The sequence below is a fragment of the Saccostrea echinata genome, unplaced genomic scaffold (genome assembly GCF_033153115.1).
Source record: "Saccostrea echinata isolate AGI-Se365-2 ecotype Australia unplaced genomic scaffold, CSIRO_AGI_Sech_v1 ptg000025l, whole genome shotgun sequence".
NCBI lineage: Eukaryota > Metazoa > Mollusca > Bivalvia > Ostreida > Ostreidae > Saccostrea > Saccostrea echinata.
In genome coordinates this window covers 17,106,422-17,129,756 of record NW_026889774.1, presented here as the reverse complement: position 1 = coordinate 17,129,756, position 23,335 = coordinate 17,106,422, and the positions used below count along the sequence as shown (strand labels likewise).

The 23,335-nt window shown below is 34.4% G+C and overlaps 1 protein-coding gene across 2 annotated transcripts in view; it reads right to left on the bottom strand.

Moving 5' to 3' along the window:
- Positions 1–23,335, bottom strand: part of LOC133192068 (protein-associating with the carboxyl-terminal domain of ezrin-like) — a 474,471-nt gene that overhangs the window by 176,401 nt on the left and 274,735 nt on the right. For both annotated transcript variants that reach the window (XM_061327911.1, XM_061327912.1), the window contains 3 exons: positions 21,776–21,915; positions 16,372–16,574; positions 4,596–4,736 (listed from right to left, as the gene is read on the bottom strand). In XM_061327911.1, coding sequence (XP_061183895.1) covers positions 4,596–4,736; positions 16,372–16,574; positions 21,776–21,915 — 484 coding nt within the window. The remainder of the gene's footprint in view (positions 1–4,595; positions 4,737–16,371; positions 16,575–21,775; positions 21,916–23,335) is intronic.

The window sequence follows — 23,335 nt, the reverse complement described above, 5'->3', positions numbered from 1 at the left end:
CATAAGTTTCATAAGTTTCAGCTTTTCTGGCACAGTGGTTCTTGAGAAGAAGATTTTCAATGACCCCACACTATTTTTTTTTTTTATTATCTCCCCTTGTAAGGGGGCTTGGCCCTTCATTTTAACATTTTAAACTTCAATTTACCCAAGGATGCTTTGTACCAACTTTGGTTAAAATTGACCCAGCAATTCTTGAGAAGAATTTAAAAATATGAAAAGTTTACAGATGGAGGGACAGACGGAGGGAGGGACAGACAGATGGACAACAGGTAATCAGAAAAGCTGACTTGAGCTTTCAGCTCACGTGAGCTAATAAACCTTGATTCCCTATTGTGGCCCTGCCCTACACCCAGGGTCATGATTTGAACAATTTACAAGAGGCCCAAGGGCCTTGAATCGCCCTTCTCATAAATTGTATAACCAGCATCACTTCTACTTGAAGCCTCTAAGTATTCTGTATATTTAAATAAAGTCTTAAAATTCCAAAAGTAGGTCATCATTACCTGCATTTTAGATAAAACACTTTGAGAACCTAGGATGATTTTAAGCCAATTAGTATACCTGAGAGTAGGTCATGGGGACCTACTTATCACGTCTTTCTCCAAGGACCCAAGATGCATCAACTATTTAAGTTTGATAATTCTAAGCCAAATAGTACCTGAAATATTTATATAAAGCCATAAAATTTCAAAAGTAGATCATGTTGACCTAGTGCTACTTTTCAGTTGGCATACTCCGAGGACCCAAGATGCAACAACTGACAAAGTTTGATGACTCTAAGCCAATTAGTACCCGAAATATATAATTATAATCATAAAATTTCAAAAGTAGGTCACAGTGACCTACTTTTCAGTTGACATACTTTGAGGACCCAAGATGTATCAACTAACAATATTTGATGATTCTAAGCCAATTAGTAGCTGAAAAATGTTTGATCAGGTCACAGTGACCTACTTTTCAGTCGACATACTCCAAGCACCCAAGATGCATCAACTGACAAAGCTTAATGATTCTAAGCCAATAAGTGCTTGAAATATTTGAATAGAGCCATAAAATTTCAAAAGTAGGTCACGATGACCTACATGTAAGTTGACATACTCCAAGAACCGAAGATGCATCAACTGACAAAGTTTAATGATTCTAAGCCAATAAGTGCTTGAAATATTTGAATAGAGCCATAAAATTTCAAAAGTAGGTCATGGTGACCTGCTTTTCATTCAACTTACTTCAAGGACCCAAGATGCATCAACTGACAAAGTTTGATGATTCTAAACCAATTAGTGCCTGAAATATTTGATTAAAGCCATAAAATTTCAAAAGTAGGTCACGGTGACCTACTTTTCAGTCAACTTACTCCGCGGACCAAAGATGCATCAACTGACAAAGTTTTATGATTCTAAGCTAATTAGTACCCAAAATATTTAATTATAGCCCTGTAAATTGAAAAGTAGGTCACATTGACCTACCTTTCAGTAGACGTACTCTGAGGACCTAAGATGCATTAACTGACAAAGTTTGATGATTCTAAGCCAAAAAGTACCCAAAAATATTTAAATATAGCCATAAAATTTCAAAAGTATGGCACGGTGACCTAATTTTCAGTTCTTGTACTCTGAGGACCCAAGATGCATCAACTAACGCAGTTTGATGATTCTAAGCCAAATAGTACCTGAAATATTTAATTGAAGCCACAAATATTCAAAAGTAGGTCACAGTGACCTACTTTTCAGTCGACTTACTCCTAGGACCAATGATGCACCAACTGACAAAGTTTGATGATAAGCCAATTAGCACCCGAAATATTAATCTATAGCCATATAAATTGAAAAGTAGGTCACAGTGACCTTCTTTTAAGTCAACCTACTTTGAAGACCTAAGATACATCAACTGACAAAGTTTGATGATTCTAAGCCAAATAGTACCCAAAATATTCAAATATAGTCATAAAATTTCAAAAGTAGGTCACAATGACCTAGTTTTCAGTTGATGTTTTTTCGAGGACCCAAGATGCAGCAACTTACAAAGTTTTATGATCATAGGCCTTAAAATGTCCAAAATATACCTCTAAAACGCTTTGAACTCGAATGCCTGCAAAGTTCAAAAAGTAGGTCACTGTGACCTACATGTACTTTTGAGTCAACATGATATGAGGTCCTTAGATGCATCAACTGACAAGATTTGATGATCCTAGTCCTTACAGTAAGCAAAATATCAACATTTTAATAAAATGTAATTTTTGGTCAACTTTGAAGTGATCTTGAGACCACGCCCTTTGCCCCAGGGTGATGCCTTGAACAATTTTTAATCTTCAACATATCCTCATCCTTTTGTGTAAGTTTATTAATAATCTGCCCAGAGGTTCTTGAGAAGAAGATTTTTTAGCAACCAGTACTTTTGGTTTTATTTACCTAATTACCTCCCCTTGTTTAAGGGTCACAACCCTAGTTTTACTTTAAACATGAGCCCCTGTGCCCAAGGGTACCCTGTGATAAATTTGAGCCTTTGGCTCAGAAGAGCTAAAAAATTTCACTACCCCAGGATGCGTGCACTGAAATTTTAGCTTTTCTGGCCCAGTGGTTCTTGAGAAGAACATGTTTAAAAAATTTTCCAATATATTTCAATGTAAAACTTGATTCCCTATTGTGGCCCCACCCTACCTCCAGGGGTCATGATTTGAATTTAGAATCTACACTAACCCAGGATGCTTCAACATAAGTTTCAGCTTTCTGGCCTAGTGGTTCTTGAGAAGATTGACATTGTTTTAAGTCCCATTCAAGAATTTTTCACTCATATAGAGACTACACCATACACTGGTGAAGGGCTTCAAATTTAGACCTTTACTCGGCACTCAGGCCATTGAGCAGTAAGGGATCTTTATCATGCCAATGCCTGTTGTGACACAGGGCCTCAGTTTTTAAGGTCTTATTCGAGGGACCCACAACTTTCACTTCAAAGTGCTGAGCGCTTGGTGAAGGAACAGTTGCTACCTATTTTTTATCGATTTAGGTCAGTTGTGGCGGAGATTCATCTTGAGAAGAAGATTGTTAATGATCCCACCCTATTTTTGTCTTTCTTGATGATCTCCCCTTGTAAGTGGGCTTGGCCCTTCATTTTAACATTTTAAACTCCCCTTTACCCAAGGATGCTTTGTACCAACTTTGGTTAAAATTGACCCAGTGGTTTTTGAGAAGAAGTTGAAAATATGAAAAGTTTACAGATGGAGGGATGGACAGATGGAAGGACAGACAGATGGACAATAGGTGATCAGAAAAGCTCACTTGAGCTTTCAGCTCAGGTGAGCTGATAAAATCCAATTCCCTATTGTAGCCCCCCCTACCCCCAGGGTCATGATTTGAACAATTTAAAATCTACACTACCCCAGGATGCTTCCACTTAAATTTTAGCTTTTCTGGCCCAGTGGTTATTGAGAAATTTTTTTCTATATATTTCAATGTAAAACTTGATTCCCTATTGTGGCCCCACCCTACCTCAAGGGGTCATGATTTGAACAATTTAAAATCTACACTTCCCCAGGATGCTTCCACTTAAGTTTCAGCTTTTCTGACCCAGTGGTTCTGAGAAGAATTTTAAAAGATTTTTCCTATATATTTCAATGTTAAAATTGGATTCCATATTATGGCTCCACCCTACCCCTGGGAGCCATGATTCAAAAAATTTAGAATTTACACTACCTCAGGAAGCTTTCACGTAAGTTTCGGCTTTCATGGTCCTGTGGTTCTTGAGAAGAAGATTTTTTAATGACCCACCCTTTTTTTGTCTTTTCTTGATTATCTCTTCTTTGAAGGGGGCTTGGCACTTCATTTTAACAATTTAGAATCCCCTTTACCCAGGGTTGCTTTGTATCAGCTTTGGCTAAAATTGTCTTGTGGTCCTTAAGAAGAAGTTGAAAATGTGAAAAGTTTACAGACGGATGGATGGACAGACAGACGGACAGACGCCAGACACCAGGTGATCAGAAAAGCTCACTTGAGCTTTAAGCTCAGGTGAGCTAATAAGGTGATTATAACATAACCCCTAAATTAGTTGGGAGGGGGGAATAAAACTGTAACTTCAATTTTAGAGTTTGCTCTCATTTTTCAATGCATGATCAGAAAATTTAATAAAATTCATAATTCCAATTCTCCATTTTTATATCCAATATGACTTGTACTTTAAACAGCCAGCATTTTATTTAAATGAAATTGAAGATATTTACTGCTGAAAATGTTGGGTTTTATATCTCACTAATAGTAATATACCACTATAACAGCAGAATGTACCTTTCCTCCAAAATGCCACATGGACCAAGACAATAGTGCTTTAAGATAAAGGTGACACAGTCTTCACATAGTGAACCCAGCACAATCCCCATATTATTGATTTCTCTTGGTCTTTGAATAATATAGGGTTATTGAACTTATATTGGAGAATATGTATTGGCACAAGATGGCTGCAAAAATGCATGAGCTCCAGAGTGCATTTGTACAGCAAACAAGACGAATAATCAGTATGATACAAATTTTGATCAGAATTGCTCACTTGAGCTTTCAGATCAGGAATACATGTCTTAGGAAATTTCAAGCATGATACTGTACCTTTGGAGTTCCCTTTGTAAAGTACTCCTTACTTTTTCCACCAATTACTGTGTCTCTTCCTAAGATCTTTACCATGTCTGCCAGGCTGTGTAAACTTTGGGCTGCCAAGTCTTCATGACAGTCTCTTACCCCAAGAAGTATCTGAAGACATAAATTGTCATACCTAAGTCAAATGATCAGATTGTACTCTTGCCTCATTCTAACCTGAGAGAACATGGGTTGAACAAACATGAATTACCACTATATGAAGAAAAAGATGCTTTTAAGATTTTATATATCATTATTATATTGTAAACCTCAATGACCGCTTGAGTGATTTTGTCATTCAAATGGTGGTCTTCTTTTGAGATATCCCTGTTTTAAGGTGTATTTCTTTTCAAGTCAATGAATTGTGCATGCTGTTCAAAGCAACAAACTTTCCCAGTACTAAGGTTTGCTAAACTTGCAAAAGGCCCATGGGCCACATTGCTCACCTGAGCAGTTTAGCTAGGAAAATCAAAACAGTTCAGTTTTAAAAAGTTAAAATAAGTGCTCCCAACTCCCTACACCCTCCCCCAACAATCACCCCCATCAAGGTGCCACCCTAGCCCTGGGAGTCAAGATTTGAACTATATTTATTATACACTACCTGTGCATGGTTCCACATAAATATGAATGATCATGGCTTTTCCATAAAACTTTCATCACACATAGTTGCCCCACCCTACCCCTGGGGTCATGCTTTGAACAAATATGAATCTGCACTACTTGATAAATATGACTGATCATGACTTTGCTGTTCTTGAGAAGAAGCTTTTTTAAGATTTTTCCAATATATACCATTGTAAAACTTTAAGTGCCTTCGTTGTAGCTCCATCATATCAGTTCTTGTGGCCTCAACCTATCTACAGGGGCCATGAACAAACCTGAATCTGCACTATCTGAGAATGTTTCCATATTAATAAGACTAACCATGACTCTGTTGTTCTTGAGAAGAAAATATTTCTAAAGAAAATTCCTATAAGTTCCTGCATAAAATTTTTATCCCTTATTGTGACCCCACTCCCTTAATGGGAGAGTGCCTGGAAAAAGTTTGAATCTAAACACCTGAGGATGGTTGCACTTTCATATGTCTAATCATGATTGTCATTGAGAAGAAGACTTTAAAAGATTTTCACTTTGTATTCCTATTTAAAACTCATAGTGGCCCCACACTACTCCAGGGGGTCGTGATTTGAATAACCTTCAATCTACACTGCATAAGGATGCTTCTATATAAATATGACTAATCATAACTTTGCATATCTTGAGAAGAAAAAGGATGAATTGCCATAATTATGGTCTGGGGCCCCTTTTTTTTTTACGATGAATTATAATAAATCTACAATCATTCTGGTTATTTTAAAACAAGAGTGAAGGATAATGACACCTTCTGAATAGTGTCGATAGCATGTATTGTTTATAATTTTGAAGAATACTGCATTATCTATGAATTTTTCGACCCTATGACATCAAAATTCAGCCTGGTTTGTGACCAAATGCTCTTTTATGAATAAATATAAATAGAATAGACGGTCGCTTACAGAGAACAATTGTCCAATCCAATGACTGAATGATAAAACATGCTGGTTTACAAGATGTTTATATTTTATCACAGTCACCTGGTTTAGGTCAATTTACACATTATTTCTAATACATTTCAAACTTTAAATGGTCAACAAAAGCCTTTTATGCATAACAATATGCATGGAACCAGCGTCTATCGTTTTGGACCAAGCACTGCACATGAAGTTTGTATTCAATGGTAATCGGGAATACATGTAGAAATGCAATTGTCCACTAATCCCCTTACAAAACTAAAAAAATGTACAATATATATGCATATATATCAATTGTTTGTAATTGTGAGCATGGAAATTGTAGATTCGTATTTAATTTGTGAATGATATGCATATAAAATTGCCTTTCAGAAAGCAAGTAAAAGAATGCCATGTTTCAAGCATTAAAATTCCCTAGTATTTTTTATAGTACTCATTCATAATGCAACTCATTTAGCTGACTGGTCAGTAAGAAAGTCACATGGGTGCCTCAATTAGCATATGAATTTTTTCTAATGTCAGAAAAAATACTTTCCTCATTCTGTTCATAATGGGAAAGGCCAGCTAGATATTAATTAAGAAATAATGTACCATTTTTAAAAATCTATCGGGATATAAATACGGGTTGGTTACAAGATCAAATTCCATAAAGCCCAAAGGGCTTCATGGTAAATTTGATCTCGTACCAATCCATATTTATATCCCAATAGATGCTTAAAAATGATACATTATTACTTATATTTATATTTATGACTTATTCATGTTTTATATTTTTCTGATTTAATCTTTAACGTGTGAAATGATTTATTTTTCAAACTCAACGGCACGTATTTGATCCATTGATTGTGCGTCGACCCTTTATGACGTCACTGAGAAATTACGTCGAACATTTATGATGCTAGGAACCCGTGTTTATACGGATATAGATACGCGTTGCTTTTGATAGTGTTATATAAAAGAAAACATTTGCAAATGTAAATATAATGTTTTAAACACAACATTTGAGCATATTTTGGTACAATTTTCTCCTTTCACATATAGGTAGATTCAATTAAATTTAGTGACCAGCCAAGGAAAATTAAAGTACTGAAAGAACTGAAAACAGTTAGCATGCTTTCATCTAAGATTTTAAAAAAAATGGCATGAAATGATGATATTCAAGTACATATAGCTTTTGTTCAATGTCAGCAGAGAGAAAGTAGACATTCCCAACTTTGCAATATTTTACCAAATGACAAAACCAATAACATCTCATCAGTACCCGAAGACACATGTGAAGTATGAAAGCCTTAGCACCAATCATACAAAAGCTATGTCCAAGGTTACAGTTTTTCAAAAGTAGGTCAAACTCCTAGGTCAAGGTCAAAAGGTCAAAGTTGTTGGTATTCTAAGGAAGGTCTTGTCACAAGGATTACACGTGTGAAGTATGAAAGCCCTAGCACCAATTGTTCAAAAGTTATGGCCAAGATTAAAGTTTGGTAAAATTTTGCAAAACTGGGTCAAACTCCAAGGTCAAGGTCAAAAGGTCAAATATGGTGATACCCAGAGAAAGGTCTTGTCACAAGGAATAAACATGTGAAATATGAAAGCCATAGCTCCAACTAATCAAAAGTTATGAGCAAGGTTAAAGTTTTTGCATACAAACAGACAAACAGACCAACAGACAGATGGATGGACAGGGCAAAAACTATATACCCCCGAATCTTCGATACGGGGGCATAAAAAAAAACTTAGATAATTCAAAATCTTTAGATTTATGAATTTAGAGTAGCTGCAGATAAAAAAGAAAATAAATGACTATAAATATAATTTTGCCATTGCTAGAGAGATCATGAACGTATAAATAACCACCGTCGGATCTATGCAAAGTAATAATAACCTGCAATAGTTAACCGACTGTTTTACTGTAGGACTTCTTATAAAATGTCTTGAAAATTTCTATATGCTAGTACATGTAATTAAATATAGATATAAAACTCCCCTGACGCTCATAAGAGATGTTATGTGTGGTATTAATTTTCATTTAATAAATAATTAATTAATTTGAATTATCAGCAATTAACTTTTTTATGGCTGTCCACCAGAATTTACCACTTCTTTGTGGGTAGACTAGCTTTTTTTCTGAAAAAAAATATTTGCTGAATATTTATTGTAAAACATTGCTTTGTGTCTTATTATTTTTGAATACTTTTTAATAACTTTCTTCTTCATGTTCTAAATTTGATGACGCTGAGAACTCTTAACAAAAAGATTTCTAGTTAAAAGGTTGGACTGCACTTCATTCTAAAGAGACCCAGAAATTTGTATTTTCTGAATTTGTCACCCAGGGGTCTCAAAATCGTGAAATCCATTTTCCGTCGGGGGGCTTTGCCCTCCTGAACCCCCTACCAGGGCGCTGCCCTGGACCCGCTGGGGGCCTTAAGCAGCCCCCAGACCCCTCGCCATACACAAGGTAATTTGTGCCTATACTTCATCAATGTTCTAGCTACGCCCCTGATTAAGAATAACTAATGATACCTTTTTGTTCACTTGGTATTATAAATTATGGTCCATGCAACTACCATACTATGTAAATGTTTTGAAGTATTCCAACTCCCAAGACACCAAAGATCCCTTTAACAGTCTTGGGTTTGAAATATATTTAGTGACTATTCTAAGTTATGATTCTATTTACTGTTAGTCCTCCTTATGTAAAAGAGAAGGAAAGATAATACCATTTCAAGAATATCTAACATGTTTTGTCAATTGAGTTTGTTTTTTTTCCAAAGACATATACACATTGAAGTTTAGATGAGCATGAGCATGTTCTTAGTTTTTAAATCCCTGGAATTAGATGTAAACTGTTTCACCTTCAAAATCATGGGTACTGGGTATTCAAAATATGAGCAAATTTTACTAAAGTTTTACACGGTTTAAGATAAAGATTAATTATGGTATTATGTGTTGGCAAAGAAAAGACAGTATTTCTTAAGCCTCATCAGTGAAAACTAGGGATGGCAACGAATATTCGAACATTCGAATATTTATTCGATGAGTTGATATTCGAATATGAATTAAAGATTCGAATATTCGGTGTTTTTCAGATTTCATAAAAAGAAGTACTGTGATTAATAAGTTTTGATTAAAACAGTGCTGGAATTATCTCTGTTTAATTTACTAGCGATCAATTTTGATCGCCTGATTTCTTTCACTACTTTCTTAGCTTTTAAATCTACTAAATAACATGTATTTTGTTTTGAGTAAGGTGTTAAAGAATTGTACAATAATGCTTTATGTATAAAACATGTACAAAACGTACTTTCATAGTTTTTATTAGTTAGATACGATTGGATCTAGAATCGAGGACAACAAATGAAATCAAAGAATGTCTAAAAGGCGTGAAGAGTATACTTATCAAAATAAAATTAATTGATCATTGAATGTAAATGTCCGATAGAATTAATCTGTAATAATTAATATTGTAAAGAGCTTAATTTCAGAATAAATGTGTAAATTACTTGATTATCTCTGGTTGTATATAATCCTGAATTTTATATTCAATATCGGGAAATTAGTTAATTACCCAGGAAAATTGTCTATGGAAATATTTGTTTACATTGTATCAAAGATTACAATCATATCTCTTATTAGCCAGATAATTGTAATTTATTACACGTATTGAAATCTGAACAGTATACCGTTACAACTATTCCTCAGTTGGAGCTACTATAAATACACGTTTCGTTTGTTAAAGTTATATTTTTCTACATTTAAATCAATTATTTATTTCAAACATTGACAAATATCAAATGGAATTTCTTATTGTACACCTACAAAAAAGTCTTCATACAATTTTACTTCCAATATAAGTAAACCTACGCTAAACCTTTCATGAGAGTAGGACGATACATATTTAAAATAAAACAGATTTTATTTATTTTATCGAATATTCGAATATATTCGAATACTTTCATTGAATATTCGAATATGAATTATTGACAAAATTGACATCCCTAGTGAAAACCTATCTTTTGTTTGTTTACTGAAATAAAACAATCAAAGACCACAGTCTGCCCCTATGACAATCACTTTGAGGAAAATAGACACTTAAAAGTTCAAGACAGTGATATTTGTCCAGTGTTATTTGTCCAGCATTCTTTTCATCACAATTTTAATCCTTTTATGTAAATGATCAAAGGCATCACTGCATCATTTCTGATTCATTTATATTTTTTCTCATTACTTGTGATTTTTTTTTTTATTAGATTTCAGTTCTAGTGTAAAGAACTAGCTTACATGTGAAGACACATACTGGAAAACATCAAGCTTTCTTTAAATTTTGTGCAAGAAATTTGACTTGTTATCAAATACTGTAAAGTCATTTTAATTTGTGGGGGTCAATGTTCATGAGTAAGCAAATTTAAGAAGCAATGCCAAGCAGCTTTAAACCATAAATTTTAGGAGGAAAGGGCCACAGATGACTTCATGACTGTTTCACAAAATTCCTTTTGTCAATGAGTACCTGGTAGTTTATAGTTTTAATATTGCTTGATCACAAAAAAAAATGTTTCTGGAAATACTGTTTTCTTTACTTATTACTGCAGTCATGTAGTTACTAGTATCATAGGAAGGTATGTTTATGGCTAAGCATTGACTAAGACTTCCACATTTATCACTTTCATCAGGTGAAAACTATTTTGAAATGGATGACAAGATGATAGAATTATTTTTTTAATATTTATTTATTTATCTATTATTCATTATTATTATTTTATTTATTCATTTTTTTTTTTGTTTTGCTGACAGAAAAAAAAGAATTTTTAGTAATTTTCAAGGTAATGAAAGATATTTTTTGCAAACTATTTGATTTCAAAACAAATCCCGATTTATCGTAAACAACATGCACAGCCACGGGGAAAAACGTCTGTGGCTTGCTAGTTTAAATCTCGTGCATTCGTGTTTAAATGTAGACAGGGTAAGGTATGTCTACTTACAAAATATCTACTTATTAGATAAACATTTAATAACCACCGTATGTCCAAAATATAAAACACCGTAGAGCATTTTAAGTGCTCTTAGTAGCATGTGCAATCTACTTTCGTTTTAACAGGAAGAACTTTGGAAGGTTAAGGTCAAGTCAAGTTGGGCAGATATTTCTGCTAGAATATCGATAATTTCTAAATAATTTTTTGTCCCTTAACAAAAATCTATTAGAATTATTGGTATTTTACTATCTTTTGGATTTTTTCCCTCCATTTTCTACGTATGAAAGCAAGTCAGTTGATATGTATTACAGGCGCGTTTTTCCCCTGTTTCCAAAAATATCGGACTGACTTTCATCGTAACAGAAGCCAACAACTTCACTTTAAATCAATATTTCACGAACAATTCGCATATTTCCATATCTTTATTACCTATTTTTATTGTATTGTAGTTCTATAATACATTATAATACATTTTTAACAATTAACTATTTATTTATATGGTTTTATATGACGTTTTATATGACGAAGCGCTACTTGCAAACTCAGACCCAATATATTGGGTTCCCGCACGCAAGCGTTTGTGACGTCAGACCCAATATATTGTGTCCCCGCACACAAAGGGTTAAATGACAATTTGTAAAATTATTACAAAATACTGTATGAAATTTAGTTCGACAGTTTTACATTTTACAAAACTTGCAATGATATATGACAATCATTAAAAACAAAAAACACAAAAAAAAAACACAAAAAAAAACAAGGGTCTTGCGCTTTATATATATAGGGACAGGTACTCAAGTATTTGGCACATACTTTTCATGCAATCCTCTTGATACAAAGAAAACGTGAAAAGTAAAGTTGTTGTCTAGTCCAACTTTACTTCACAATGTACACTTAAATTCATTGTTTGATAAACAGTTTATTTGTCCTTCGCAGTAAACAATGTCACTTACTTGAATATTCAAAATAATATATTAGCTAAGCAAATTACATTGATATTTTTTTTTATTGATAACAAGTATGCAAATTTCTTATCAATATGCCTACACCTGTATTTTTCTTTTTCATTTTTCTCAAAGGCTCAAAATAAATTTAAGTCAAAATTAACAATTTGAACAAATTTAAAATTATGTTTACAACATATTTTTCATAAGACATTTAACAAGTTTTCAAAATTATAATTAATAAACATTAAAAATCTTTGTTAATTGCCAAAAATTTTTATGCCTCGATCTTTCTTCATCTTTTTAAGGTCTTAGCTGAATCTTTGCATATTTTAAGGTCAATGAATTTTGGAAAAGGATCACAAAGCCCATTAAAGTTTTGTATGTTTTCTATATTATTTTTTCATTAATTCTATTTTTTTTAGTTTCCCATAAAATATTTTTTTCCAAAAATAAAAGTGTGTGATTGTTTATGTATGTTTTCTATGAAATATGAAGATAACAAAGAGTAATCAATCTCGAAAGTCCAATGAAACGATACAAATTTGGAGCAGAGCAAACACAGACCTCAAAATTTAGAGGAGGGATCAGGTGCCATGGAGGAGTGAGCATCCCCTGCCGACAGGTCACACCCGCCATGTGTTCCTTGTCATGATCGGGGATTAAAAAAAAACGGAAAAATTCGTTGACAGTTCAGTGTCTAAATAAATTGGCCCAACAATTAGTACGAAAAATGTCAGTCAGCATTTGACTCAATGTAGGTGCTGACAAGGTCATTGTATCGACTGTAAAACTTGCAAAATGATAACTTCAAATCAGACTGTTGATATCCTTGTTTCATCAACTTGTTTGTCAATAGTTTGCCTTGTTTTAGAAATTAATCATACGTACAGCATGCTCTTGCGTAAACATCAAATCAACTGAGAGACATAAACCCCATATGCAGGTGATAAGGGTATATTGCTACACAAGTAAGGGAAGTTCACGATTGAAAAGTTGAAGTCATCAAGTTTATCATAAAGCTTTGTTGTTGTATATTATTTTTTCATTAATTTTACTATTTTCAGTTTCCCATAAAATATTTTTTTTCCAAAAATAAAAGTGTGTGATTGTTTATGTTTGTTTGTTATAAAAATAAAAAAGTATAGAATGTTCCATGTGAGCTGAACTTTTATAATCTTTTCATAAGAGAAGGAAAAAACTTTGGCTGTTTAGAGATTATACTTCAACCCCTTTAGTCAGCAATGAACCTGTCCATCAAGTGTCCATCGTGGCATAATTAGGTCAACTAATTACAAATTGTTCCTGAGGGGTGTTATATAATTAAATAAAATTGTTCAAATCCCAAAAATAAAACTAAAAACTAAAAATCATGATTGCAGAATTTACCGACGAGTTTATACTCCAAAGGTGACCCCCCAAAATTCAAGCCGAGTGATTATCTCAGGTATCTCAGAGATATGTCAGAGTCAGAAGGCAGTAGAGGTTGTGATGGTAAACAGATCATAGATAACGCTTTGACTAAGCTTTCGGTGTTGACACTGGTTGCGCAAGACCTTTGGTTACATGACATAAAGCAATTAGCAAATACTCTAACCGCTTAAAAATGTACACTAACAGCTAAAAAATGTACCTCCTTGCACTCGTATATTTCAAGGACTTCAAAGAGTGGGGTGGGGCCAAAATTCAAAGGGAATTGGATGTAAACATGGTACCCTTACCCAAAATAGAGATATATATATCTTCCAAATTACGTTTCTATTTTTGGTAAAAGTAGTATTCCATTAGGGTACACATATCAGTCATTAAGTGCATTCAAAAACAAGAAGTCTGTGAGTCAATGCTCACTAGTAACCCCCCCCCCCCTCCCCGCTCTGATGTGAAAATACACTCTCATGTTGGCATCAAATTCACTCAAAAATGAATCCCACCATTTGGCATGCCTTAACAAAGATTGTGCTAAAATTTCAAGCATCTGCACTGAGCAGTTTTTGAGAAAACTGTGACAGAAATTTGGTATGGACAGATGCATGGATAAACAGGAAGTTGACATCAGATTTGAAAAAAATGAATCCCACCATATGACATGCTGAAACGAAGATTGTGCTAAAATTTCAAGCATCTGCGCTGGGTAGTTGCTGAGAAAACTGTGACAGAAATTTGGTATGGACAGACATACGAATAAACAGGAAGTTGACATCAAATTTAATCAAAAATGAATCCCACCATATGGCATGCCTAAACAAAGAGTGTGCTAAAATTTCAATCATCTGTGATGAGTAGTTGCTGAGAAAACTGTGACAGAAATTTTTTACAGACAGATGCACGGATAAACAGGAAGTTGACATTGGATTCAAACAAAAATAAATCCCACCAAATGGCATGCCTTAACAAAGAGTGTGCTAAAATTTCAAGCATCTGTGGTGAGTAGTTGCTGAGAAAACTGCAACTGTTACGGACAGACAAATTTGGGAAGGACAGATGCATGGATAAACAGGAAGTTGACATTTGATTTAAAAAAAAAAATGAATCCAACCACATGGCATGCCTAAACAAAGATTGTGCTAAAATTTCAAGCATCTGTGCTGAGTAGTTGCTGAGAAAACTGTGACAGAAATTTGGTACTGACAGATGTACGGATAAACAGGAAGTTGACATCAGACACACAAGGGTAAAACAGTATACCCCCCTCTCCTTCGGAGGCGGGGGTATAATTAGAGTAAAATTTAGACATTGAATTTTTGTCAATTTACTGGGGGTCATACGGCACATCATTCTTTAAAGATTTTTCCTATTTATGAAAAACATTGATTGCTCATATTAATTGGCACCGCCCTAACACAGGGAGTCATGATTTAGACAAACCTGAATCTACACAAATTTAGAATGCTTTCAACTAAATATTACTAATCATGACCTTGCTGTTATTGACAAGTGCAATACAGTGTATTATGCAGGTAGGTTAAGGCTTCCCGTAGAATATCACAGTGCACTCTGTGCGTTGACATCTCTGAACTACCAAAATATGACGTCATAATGGAAAATGACGTCAAGTCACTGCAAACTTGAGGTGTTATGACGGGGAGAGTGTCATGAACTTTACACTTTATTTCAAACTACATGTAAAATGCTAGATAGCTATTGCAAAATTCACGGGTCGTTAAAGGTTTTTTTAAGCCTTATATGTCCGAATATTTTAAAAATACACCGCTTACCTACCCTTGATTGAAATTCAGCATGTTCAAAATGTTTATGAAAAATATACTTTTGAAATGCACTCTGTTTTATACCCTTGGTTGGAGGTAGAAATTATTTTGTGTGTATAAAAGAGTCTGGCGCAGGTGATTAATGAGGATTAATCTGAGAATTTTTGTGGAAATCTGTAAGAGGAGGTTGTTCTCTAACTGAATCTTGCTTGGGAAAAATGTGTGTTGGTTTTGTTTTAATACAGATTACGATATTGTGTGGAAAATACCCTCTTTGTAGGTAAGTTGAATTTCTCAGTAAATATTTTGTATCTAAGTAATACTATGACTTTTCCCAAGCACATTTCGGACACACAAGGATACAATAAGTTTATTTATATTACAAAATGTTAATAATTATTGTGTTAATCAGCTGCGCCGAAGTGATTTATATGAAACACTTCAATAAAATTATAAATGACCGTCAAGTGATCAACAAAGTCATGTGATATCATAACAAATATGTTAATATATAGCCGAGGAAACCCTCTATATACATTGGAAGTACTAAAGTTCAATACTTATAAATTAAAACCAAAACCAACCTCGCAATGACATATTATGTTTTGAGCGCATTCTAGGCTTCGGGAAGCCTTAACATAGCTGTGTAAAGATTTTTTCTAAGTATTCCTATGTAAAATTGTGATTGCCCACAGTGGTCCCATCCTTCCCCCAGAGGTCATGATTTGAACAAATTTGAATCTACAGTATGTCAGGAAGTTTTCACATAATTTTCATTTTTTTTCTGGCCTAGTGGTTCTTGACAAGAGGATTTTTAAATAACGTACCCCACCCGAATTTCACTATTTCTTAATTATCTTCCCTTGAAAGAGCGTGTGACCCTTCATTTGAAAAAAAAACTTGAATCCCCTTTACCCAGGGATACTCTGTGCCAAGTTTGGTTGAAATTGGCCTAGTGGTTCTGGAGAAGAAGAGAATGTGAAAAGTTAATGACAACAATGACAATAACGACAGGCAACTGACAAATTCCGATCAGAAAAGCTCACTTTAGCCTTTGGCTCAGGTGAGCTAAAATTACTACTAACCTGGGGAAAAATGATTTCCTCTAAATTTTTCTTCTCAAACAGGTCCACATACTTAGATAAGTAGTTCAACAATATCATTCTGATGTGGTAATCATGGCAGTGAAACATTTTAATCAGCTCTGGTATCACATATCTCTGATAGGTTGGTACAGAGAAGAACGGAGACAGCCTCTGAGAATTCATTTCAAATTTCTCATGGGTATCTATAGAATAAAGCTCTGGAGTTTTAATGCTACTTAAGATTCTTCTCATACAGAAACTGAAAAGAAAGGCAACAAGCAGTAATCTACAAATATTTGAATATTTTATCTAATGATTTTCAAAAATGAATACAGTAAGGTAAAACTTGATTTAAAAACATCAGAGATTTGGTAAAAATGTTAAATGATTATTTTTTAACTTTATAAAGTAACACATGGCTGTTAAACCCCCCCCCCCCCCCCCCCCCCCCCCCCCGTGGCTGCCATTCAATTACAACGTGCAAGACTGCCATGTACAACAATTGCTTCTTGATTTCGACGATGCAATAGATTCATCAATCTCAAGATCTCAGTGAAAGAAATATTCTTCACCATTTTTAAATTTTCAGATGATGTCAAATTTTCTCTACCCTAGCGCAATGTAGTAAGCTTTGGACTTCTGATCCAAGGACTGTCATTCATGCTTATGATACACAAGAGCCTGTTGAGGCGTGATGTTGTGCATATATTTGCATTTGCAACTTCATCACCTTTATTTTGAGATTTTTCAGCTAGCTAGAGCAATGGAAATGCATACTTAAGTCATTTTCAGGAAGTTTTGGCATGGCTTATGGAAAAGAAAGGGTATTTATTTTCTCGAATATTGTTGCATTACTTATGATGAACAAATACAAACCCTTTTAAAAAAAACCATATTATTGCCAAATGTTTTGTTAAACATGCAATATTTCAGGGGCGTAGCACCCTTACGCAACAACACAAATGAATACACAGATTTTTCAACAAAAATAATTCAATATAATTAATATATATGTAGGACTCCAAAGTGCGATGGGACTCCAAAGCCCGATGGTCATGCCAAAGTCCGATGGTCTGCGCCAAACCCCGATGGTTCACACGCCAAAGTCCGATGGCGCAGGAAAAATAGTATTGTTTATGACGTCATAGTACTTCTGCGCCAAACTGCGATGCCGCGCCACGCCAAGGTAAAACGGTTTAAAATAAATGAATTTTAAGTATTTAAACCCCAAAGTAATATAATTCACTAAAAAACGCAAAGAATATATTGTACCACTGGCCATAATTTCTTAAGGGGTTGCAAGGCTAACCCTTATTTCTCAGATGGGTGCGAGGCTAACCCTAATCTCTCTGATGGGTGCGAGGCTAACCCTAACTCTCTGATGGGTGCGAGGCTAACCCTAATCTTTTGGATGGGTGCGAGGCTGTCACCCTAATCTCTTGGATGTGTCCAAGGCTAACCCTAATCCGTCAAAAAGTCTGTAACATATCCTGGATGGGAGAGAAATTGCCCTAATCAGTCAAACCTCTTTTGGGGTGCGAGACAAAAACTATTCAATCGAATAGTGTACAAGGATTAACCCTTAATGTCTTGGGTGGGTGCAACCCATCACTAAACCTTATCCGCCAAGTGGTGTGCAAGGACTAATCCTAATAACTCAGGTGAGTTCAAACATTAAGTAAAATCAGTCAAATTGTATTCGATGACTCATCCTAAATTATGGGTTTTGAATTACGGACTATGGCGTCGAGGATTGACGTCGGAATATTGTGACGTCATAAACGTTAATTGTTTCTCGGCACCATCGGACTTTGGCATGTCAGACCATGGCACTTTAACGCACGTGTATCATAGGAAACGAGCCATGGGACTTTAGCGTGACCATCGGACTTTGGCGTCCGTACCGACATCAAACCATCAGGGTTTGGCACAGACCATCGGGGTTTGGCGACACCATCAGACTTTGGCATCACCATCGGACTTTGGAGTCCTACATATATATTCTTAAAGATGTCAGAAGTTCAATAATAGATCAAAATAAAATAGGTTTTAGAATTTAAAAAATCTAGATTTATTTTATCCCTACATATAAAACTTTAATATATTCAGCCTCTATATATTAAGATCTTTGGTGTACTTCTCCTTTCATGTAATGATTTTAGTATTTCAAGGACGAATTTCAAAATATTTTCAATTCAAAACAATAGCAAATCATAATATATATGCTAATCAGTAATTATTAATTCCCCTAATAATTTTAAGGTAGCACAAAACACCCATGAAATCTATTTTAACTCATTATTTCTTGAAAAGTACATAAGAAAAAAGATTAATATCACTATATTGTCAATAATCAATGATCTTTGTAAGAAAATTAATAAGCTGTGACGTGTTTTCGACTTATTTTGTTGAAAAATTAGTGACATCCTAAATATTGGTCATTTGGGAGCCTACATTTTAGAATGTGTTTATGCTTTCTAAATGTGATATAACAGTCTGTCATTAAATGCAAAGTAACTTTTGATCCATAAATCAAAGAGGGCTGATATTTGGAAATATTAATAAGGAGTCTCCATTCTTTATGTACAATGAAGGTCAAAGGTCAAATATTGTGACGTCATCTACTGAATCTTTAAGTTTTTTGCCATTGAATTTTTTTTTAATTGCCAAAATATCTGAAACCACCGGTTCAATTTTCCGTATTTTGACATATTTTGGGATCCATTTTAATCATTCTGTTGACTTTTTGTAAATATTGAATAATATACATTTTCTCTTAAGAGGACTTAAAAGTGTAGCATATCTACATGTGATTTTTCAATGCCAGGATTATGTATGTTCTATTTTTACATCATATTTTACTCAAATTTACCATTATCAATATATTTTTAGTTACTAAATTTTAGTAACAAAAAGGTTTTCTTTATAAACAGCATCACACAAGTTTGCATTTGGTCAATTGATATTTTTTAAATAAGGCCATTCTTAAGTGGAATATTTGATTTCACAATCTTCTTACAAGGTCTGATAGGCCAATATATTTCAAACAATGTGGGCAAAAATTGTGCGGTTAAATTTCTTTCATATTACATATAAAGAGAGATTTTGTAACCTAGAACAAAATATCAATTGAAAGTTTCAAAAAAATAGGATTTGAGGAAAATTTTGGCCTATCTATTGTGTACTACCTTGAAACCCGAATTTACTGCATTTTACTAGATAAGTACTATAATCTCAAAACAATAAGTAAACTGTAACAAATAGTTTTATTTAGCAATGTCTTTATTCATGATAAGAAGAAATGCTTTTGAAGAAAAGGATTTTGTAGAGCTGTAAGTATAGTAAAAACTGGGTAATTTTTTGTTAATATTTAGTCGAACTAAATACCCAGGAGCAGATAAGAAGATTTTCAAAGAATTGATGCATTTTCACTATATAATCAATAGAGCCCCACCCTAACACCAGAACCCCTGACCCTGGGGCCATGAAATTCACAATTTTGGAAGAGGCACTCTTGCTCATCGTAACTATGTACCTAGTTAGTTTATTTTAAATACCCAGGAGCAGAGAAGAAGATTTTCAAAGAATTAATGCACTTTCACTATATGATCTACATAGCCCTGCCCTAGCACCACAACCCCTGACCCTGGGGCCATGAAATTCACAATTTTTGAAGAAGCACTCTTGCTCATCATAACAATGTACTTAGTTAGTTTATTTAACACCCAGGAGCAAAGAACAAAATTTTCAAAGAATTAATGCTTTTTCACTATATAATCAATAGAGCCCCACCCTAGCACCAGAACCCCTGATCCTGGGGCCATGAAGTTAACAATTTTGAAAGATACACTCTTGCTCATCATAATTATGTACTTACTTAGTTTATCTAATACCCAGGAGCAGAGAAAAAGATTTTCAAAGGATTAATGCACTTTCACTATATGATCTACATAGCCCTGCCCTAGCACCACAACCCCTGACTCTGGGGCCATGAAATTCACAATTTTTGAAGAAGCACTCTTGCTCATCATAACAATGTACTTAGTTAGTTTATTTAACACCCAGGAGCAAAGAACAAAATTTTCAAAGAATTAATGCTTTTTCACTATATAATCAATAGAGCCCCACCCTAGCACCAGAACCCCTGATCCTGGGGCCATGAAGTTAACAATTTTGAAAGATACACTCTTGCTCATCATAATTATGTACTTACTTAGTTTATCTAATACCCAGGAGCAGAGAAAAAGATTTTCAAAGAATTAATGTATTTTCACTATATAATCAATAGAGCCCCACCCTAGCACCAGAACCCCTGACCCTGGGGCCATGAAATTCACAATTTTGGAAGAGGCACTCTTGCTCATCATAACTATGTACTTAGTTAGTTTATTTAATACCCAGGAGCAGAGAAGAAGATTTTCAAAGAATTGATGCATTTTCACTATATCATCAATAGAGCCCCACCCTAACACCAGAACCCCTGACCCTGGGGCCATGAACTTCAATATTTTGGAAGAGGCACTCTTGCTCATCATAACTATGTACTTAGTTCCTTTATTTAATACCCAGGAGCAGAGAAGAAGATTTTCAAAGAAATAATGCACTTTCACTATATGATCTATATAGCCCCGCCCTAGCACCGGAACCCCTGACCCTGGAGCCATGAATTTCATAATTTTGGTAGAGGGCTCAATGCTTATTACAATCATGCCAACAGTTTGACTGCTTGATGTCCAGGAGTAAAGAAGAAGATTTTTAAAGATTTCATTAATTTTGGTGGTTTTAGCCCCACCCCTCAGGCCCCAGGGGGACAGGGACCATGAAATTCACAAATTTTGTTCCCCTTCCCCCAAAGATGCTATATGCCAAGTTTGGTTGAAATTGGTTGAGCGGTTTCAGAGAAGAAGCTAAAAATGTTCAAATGTTAACGCACATCGCATGACACATGCCGACGGACAAAAACGGATAGCAATAGGTCACCTGAGTGACTCAGGTGACCTAATAACCAACCTGATTGGCAGCTAATCCACATAAACACTGAGTAAACATGTTTTTCAATCTACATGTATGCATGTCTTGTGATAACTTCAATAAACATGATAATTTTGTGGTTATATACATATTCATGCAATATAGTTTTACAGAAGTGGGGGGTTCTTTAACTTTCTCTCCTGACTTCATAAAATTCCCATCTCAGCAAAACTCATTTTGCTGGTTGCAGGTTGCAGAAAGTGTGGTTCTTATAGAATAGTGTGACGACTTTTACTTTCTCGTTTCTAAAGAAATAAATGTGTCACAATGTACCAATTGATGTTTGATAAGAAAGATCCAAACATACCATTCAAACAAAACACTTTACCACTTCAATGCCCATTATTGTACATTAAGACCATGTCGCTTTTACCTCTTTTTGGAACAAGTATATTAGGAACTATTGTACTGGCAGCTGATGCATCTAGCAAAACAAATCTGCTCAACAATAAATGGACAAGTTGTTTGCCAACCACTTCCTCAGGTAGAGTTGTCAATCGGGGATATAAATAGCTACAAAACAAGTGTGTGTATATATATATATATATATACATATATATATATATATATATATATATATATATATATATATATATATATATATATATATAAAATATATATACGTATTTACGTATATACGTACATAAAATTACTACACTTCAGTGCCCTCCAGGTATTGCGAAATTGGCTACAGCAAGGTACCACTTACAATGCAATGATTTTAAGTCCCAAATTAATTCTTTCACATTTTTTCTTTTTAAAAACATCTTGTTAAAGTCTAATCATTTACAAGATTCTGCTTATAAAAAGGTTGAAATCCTGCCACATTTATTAACTAGAGTGTTCCCAGGAACACACGTCACCTGCTTTGTAGCTTCATTACAGATATAAATAAATCTTCGTGGTCAGCTTTTTATTCACTGTTAGCATGATAGTTCATCCATTTGTCTACAGATAAATAAAAAATGGCATCCATGGATAGTATAAGACTGTGAAAGAATCTGACAATCAAAGAAAATATGGTTCCCTAACCCTCAAATGAATAATTAAATTGAAATTATTAGAATTTAAAGAAAAAGTGAGCAAGCTCACATACCCCACGCTCCCCCGAAACTTGACAATGCAACACATAATGAATGGCATGGTGCTCTTTATTCAAAAAGGGGCATTACTAGCAAAAAATCATCAAATCAAAACTTCTTGCATATAAGGACATTCAAATCTTTGTATGTTACAAATTTCATTGGGCTGAAGTTTCTAGATAAATGATGTTGAGAACTTTTTGTGTACTTCTATCCAAGATCTTTCTTGTGTTGAGTCATTAATATTTTGATCTCCAAATCAATAGGGGTCTTTTAAGGTCATAAAATATTACACATCAAATTTCATTACAAAAGTTGATTCCAATGGATATGCACAACTACACACTGTGTCCTAAATATCTGCAAAGTTTGATGAAATTCTGCACAGCGGTTGAAGAGGAGTTGCACTGACAAACTGTTCATCTCTATATTCAAGATATGTCCAAACATCTAAGTTGAAAAGTGCCGAAATTTCCAGAAAAATAATGGAATCAGAATTTTCTGGCAATATGCATATCTACACACTGTGTCCTAAATATCTGAAAAGTTTGACGAAATTCTGTGCAGCGGTTTAAGAGGAGTTGCGCTGACAAAAAACAGGACTGACGGATGGGTCAAAAACATTATACCCACTGCAACTTGTTACGTGGGATATAATAACTATTTAGTATTTATCATTTTATTGATATGTGTGTCCAACAATCCTCCAAAATAGATTCTGCAATTGTCAGTCTATGAGATCCATTGTGGAATACCGATCCCGATGTATTTTCATAGCATTTAAATATAATGTATATTGTGTAACTGAATATCATACAGTTTCAAAGCACAGTATCATGAGCTCATGAACA